Here is a 5,018-nt window from a genome sequence, read left to right as displayed (position 1 = left end):
AAAAATTGGACATTTTTAAAGTTCTGATTTTCTTAGAATGGTGATCATTTTTCTCAAATTTACAAATAAAATTAAACGATTTTGACATTTCTTCAATTCGTGTTTTTTGATAGGAATAGTAGAACTTTGGAACATTTAGAGGAAAAGAAAAGGGAAAACAGAGTAAACCTGCATTTTTTTTGAGACATAGCATTTTTTTTGAGCAATTTTGAGACATAGCAAACCCGCATATAGTAGTATTGGTCTAGGCAGCCCGGCAGGCCGAAACTAGCGATTGATTTCCTTTTTCTAGCGATCTGGCTGGCCACATGCACACTTGCGCGCTGGGCCTGGCCCATACGCGGGCTGCTGTGTGACGCTGCTGTGCCATCGCGCTCGCTCCCGTGGACGCGCCCCGTTTAAGCAAGCCCTAGACTGCTGCTGCTGTGTGTCTTCCTCTGCTCCGCACCGCCGCCTCTGCAGCCTCCCCGACGACGAGATCCACCCGCCCTCAACCTCTCCCTCGCCTCCGCCTCGCCCGTCCCCGAGGTACCCACCCCACCCGACCGCCCCCAGTCAGTTCTCTTCTCCGTGGCTGGATCAGCGCGATGCGTTCCTGACATTTTTTCTGTCTCTCTCCGTGGTTGGGCAGATGGAGAGGGTGCTCAAGGATGACGCCATCCAGGAGAAGGGCGAGCGCGCCAGGATGGTAACCACCCCCCTACCATCTGATCTGCTTGTTTTCCTTCTTGGTCTGACTGGGTCGGTTCGTTCGTTCGTCCGTTGGTTCGATGGCGCTGCTGCAACTGTGTGCAATCAGTTTACTGATCTCATTCAGACTGCAAAATCCATATATTGTTACTTCGACAAGTGCCAGATCAACAACCTGACCGTCGGCTTCGCGTAGTAGGATCTGTAGGTTACCGCGGCAGACACACACACTGATGCTGTATTGCTGTTGCATAATGCGCTTTTGCAACTGTGCGCAATGAGTTTACCGGTCTCCTTCGACTGCAGAAGCTGAATATTACTCCCTCCGTTCATAAATAAGTGATGTGGTTTCAGTTCACTTATTTATGAATGGAGGCAATACTTTGTAGAATCATTGTTCAGCGTCTTTGTTTATGTGGGGTTCTTATTCATTTGATTTCGTCCTCCTGGCAGGCATCTTTCGTAGGTGCCATGGCGATTGCAGACTTAGTCAAGACCACATTGGGACCAAAAGGAATGGTACGTGCTGCTCACAGAGAAAAACATGCAGTTTGGGCAAAAGATGGCGCCAGCCAATCGAATGCTAGAGGATTTTCCTTGGAATTTACACGTTACCTTTTTTATGTCCAGGACAAGATCCTTCAGTCCACTGGCCGTGGGCGGAGTGTCACCGTTACAAATGATGGCGCTACCATTTTGAAGTCACTTCATATCGACAACCCTGCTGCCAAGGTCCTTGTTGGTATCCTTTTGTTTGAATCTACTGCTTGATGATTTTCCTGCTGAGATGATGCTTGTTTCTAGATCTGGCAATATAGGCTTCTTATAGCTTCTCCTGACCCAATTTGATTAGTTGGTTGTATTTATGTTCTCCCTAATTGAAAGAAAATGTAGTCCTTAATGATTGTTAGACATCTCAAAAGTCCAAGATGATGAAGTTGGTGATGGAACAACTTCTGTTGTTGTTTTGGCTGGAGAACTGTTGAGGGAGGCTGAAAAGTTGGTTAACATGAAGATTCATCCGATGACTATAATTGCAGGTAATCTTCATTTTAGACGCAGTTTATTCAACATGTTATCCCTAACATTTAAAATTGTGCAACTCTTAGTTACCACCTCAATACATGTTACTAAGTTTTTGGTGAGTAATGATACAATAACAACATCTGCAGATCAGTGAGACATGTGAAGTTTGGAAAATGACATCTCATTTTTACATACTTTGTTTTTCAATTTGTCATATTTAAATGATTAAAAGCAGCTCCCTTAGTCTAGGCAACTTCCGGATTTTAAAAGTAAGACAGTACCTTAAAAAAAATGAAAGCAGTGCACTTCTGTGTTGATGTCATGTTGGCGATGGACAACTATGACCCTTTGTTTTCTGTTCCATTTTCATGTTTGCGTCTTCATTTCTTATCTTTTTGGCTTGCTTATTAATGCAGAAATGATACACATGATATTTGAGAGATACACATGGATGCATGATGGAACTGTTTGCAAATATATAGCTAATCATTTAGTTACATTTGAACATCTCTAATGCTTTATCATCTCTCTGTACTATTAGGTTACAGAATGGCTGCTGAGTGTGCCAGAAATGCGTTGCTGAAAAGGACCATGGACAACAAAGACAATACAGGTCACCTATTTAGTTACTTTCTCATATATGATTTCTTAACTATATTTAAACACTCTGTAATCTTCTTCTAGTAATTACTTATGTTATGTGGAACAAAATTTATGTTTGCATTAATCCTTGGGCCGGATACTTATTTTCCCCATTTTATCTTCTAATGAGCATCACTTCCGGGAATACTAGCTAGGCACCTGGTATCGCTGATTTCCTAGTTGGGACTTGGCATTGACCTGGCAGTAATTTTCAGTCAGATGTTTAAAGTTTATTGCAGTCATTATGATTTATATTATGGTTTATATATCAAGAGTTTGCCACCAGGAATGGTCTTCTGACAATAAACCTTCATTGGTGCTGCAGACAAGTTCAGATCAGATCTCATGAACATTGCCATGACTACGCTTAGTTCAAAAATTCTCTCCCAGGACAAGGAGTATTTTGCTGAACTTGCAGTTGATGCTGTCCTCAGGCTTAAGGTAAAAATGATTGGGGGAAGTTGGTCATACCATACCTTTTCTATGTGGGATGTTGCTTGAAGTCTAGTTCATTAGTTCATAATTATCCATTCACATTGTTACGTTCTGTTAGTAAAATGTTGATTTGGTATGCTGCACCACACTTGTTCATTGGTGGCAGGGTAGCACCAACTTGGAATCAATCCAAATTCTGAAGAAACCGGGAGGTTCTCTTAAGGATTCCTTTTTGGATGAAGGGTATGTTCTTTCAAACCCTTGGTTCTTTTTTATCCCAACTATATTATGGTTCTATATCAGTTACAAACAGACTGATACACATATACCATTTTGAATCGATTTTGTAGGTTCATTCTTGATAAGAAGATTGGCCTTGGTCAACCAAAGCGAATTGAAAACGCTAATATTCTGGTTGCGAACACTGCTATGGACACAGATAAAGTTAAGATTTATGGGGCACGTGTCCGGGTGGATTCGATGGCTAAGGTTGCAGATATTGAAGCTGCTGAGAAACAGAAAATGAGAGAGAAAGTTCAGAAAATCATTGGCCATGGGATCAACTGCTTTGTCAACAGGCAGCTAATCTACAACTTCCCTGAAGAACTTTTTGCTGATGCTGGCATCCTCGCAGTTGAGCATGCTGACTTTGAGGGCATCGAGCGGCTAGCTCTTGTCACTGGTGGTGATATTGCATCAACTTTTGACAACCCAGAGTCTGTTAAGCTTGGGCACTGCAAGCTCATCGAAGAGATTATGATTGGAGAGGACAGGCTGATTCATTTCTCCGGGGTTGCGATGGGGCAAGCATGCACAATTGTCCTCAGAGGAGCAAGGTATGCCTTATTGTTTTGGTGTAGCTCCTTATCATGCACTGATAACATTGTATTATTCAGGCATTCTGTTTTATTTGGCCGCAAACTGAATACATGTGTCTTGTTGTCTACAGTGAGCATGTACTTGATGAGGCGGAGAGGTCCTTGCATGATGCCCTATGTGTGCTTTCTCAGACGGTAACTGACACGCGTGTCATATATGGTGGTGGATGGCCTGAGATGGTGATGTCCAAGGAGGTGGATGAACTTGCAAGGAAGACCCCTGGGAAGAAATCTCATGCGATTGACGCCTTTTCACGCGCCCTGCAAGCCATCCCAACAATCATTGCTGACAATGCTGGTCTGGATAGTGCTGAGCTGATCTCCCAGCTCCGAGCCGAGCACCACAAAGTGAACAGCACTGCTGGAATTGATGTCATCAGCAGCGGGGTAAGCTCATGGAGACACCACCAACTTGCTATGTAGTGTAGCTTGTACAGGAGTGATTTTGAAACTAACATGGTCTGGTGTCGTGCAGCTGGGAGACATGCAGAAGCGCGGGATATGTGAGGCGTTCAAGGTGAAGCAGGCCATCGTCCTGTCTGCGACCGAGGCCGCGGAGATGATCCTGAGGGTCGACGAGATCATAACCTGCGCCCCGCGCAGGAGGGAGGACAGGATGTGAGCGCTGTCTCGATGCGGCGCTCTCGTATGTATGATGGTTTGCCGAGTTTTGGCTGGGTTGCTGTGGTCCACGACTGCTTTAAAGTTTGACCGACTCCATTTCGATTGTCGTTGAACCCTGACCCCTAAGCGACTGGAACTTGTAGCTGCTAGCGTTGTTCTGTAGGGAGTGGCTTGGTTTTCTTTCAGTTGATTTTCCACTAGAGGATATAGTGATTTCTAAGTGTAACCTTGCATTTGCTGTACTTTGTTGGTTATCTATCAGCCGTTGCTATTTGTGTGTTGGACACGACACATGTATGGCAGAATCGGTCCCAATTTTGATTGTGATGAGTTGTGCAACAAAGATAGACCTGTGCGATTGGAGCTTTGATGATCTGTTTGACAAGTGTTTACTTATTGTCAGCTGATTAATAAATTTTGGTTCTTTATATCTTTGTCAGATGAGCATCTATGCTGGACCACATTCAGGGCCCGTTCGGAAAGCAGGTACAAAAAACATAGGAATATGTACAAGTAGAGGAATATGAAAGGAAGACAGCTGCAAAACTTTGGATCAAGAAACCTAGATTTGGTCCTTCACCTCACGTACCCAACATGAATGGATTTGTTGATTCTAGTCTATGCACGGCAGTGACTGTGCTCCTCGGGCGTCCGCCCAAAAAATGAACTCCGGGTGGATGTTTGCAATCCTGTGGAATCGGTGTGCTAACTGAAATTTTCCTG

At 43.9% G+C, this 5,018-nt stretch overlaps 1 protein-coding gene across 1 annotated transcript; it reads left to right on the top strand.

The window, feature by feature from the left end:
• Window positions 1–330: 330 nt before the first annotated feature.
• LOC123098287 (T-complex protein 1 subunit beta) lies at window positions 331–4,638 on the top strand. The gene is made up of 11 exons (XM_044520242.1): window positions 331–528; window positions 632–688; window positions 1,144–1,209; window positions 1,321–1,432; window positions 1,602–1,730; window positions 2,258–2,329; window positions 2,684–2,799; window positions 2,960–3,036; window positions 3,144–3,629; window positions 3,743–4,058; window positions 4,147–4,638. The coding sequence occupies exons 2-11, from the start codon at window positions 632–634 to the stop codon at window positions 4,291–4,293; spliced, it is 1,578 nt and encodes a 525-aa protein (XP_044376177.1). The 5' UTR covers window positions 331–528; the 3' UTR covers window positions 4,294–4,638.
• The last annotated feature ends 380 nt before the right edge of the window (window positions 4,639–5,018 follow it).

The sequence above is a fragment of the Triticum aestivum genome, chromosome 4D, assembly GCF_018294505.1.
Source record: "Triticum aestivum cultivar Chinese Spring chromosome 4D, IWGSC CS RefSeq v2.1, whole genome shotgun sequence".
Lineage (NCBI taxonomy): Eukaryota > Viridiplantae > Streptophyta > Magnoliopsida > Poales > Poaceae > Triticum > Triticum aestivum.
The sequence above is the reverse complement of the archived record's forward strand: the minus strand, read 5'-3'. Positions and strand labels throughout refer to the sequence as shown.

Bases quoted from the DNA above. Each gene is read 5' to 3' on its own strand.
- LOC123098287 (XM_044520242.1), top strand. From the start codon at position 632: ATGGAGAGGGTGCTCAAGGATGACGCCATCCAGGAGAAGGGCGAGCGC. The intron at 1,433-1,601 runs GTATCCTTTTGT...AATGATTGTTAG, and splicing joins TGCTGCCAAGGTCCTTGTTG to ACATCTCAAAAGTCCAAGAT. The intron at 2,330-2,683 runs GTCACCTATTTA...TTGGTGCTGCAG, and splicing joins GGACAACAAAGACAATACAG to ACAAGTTCAGATCAGATCTC.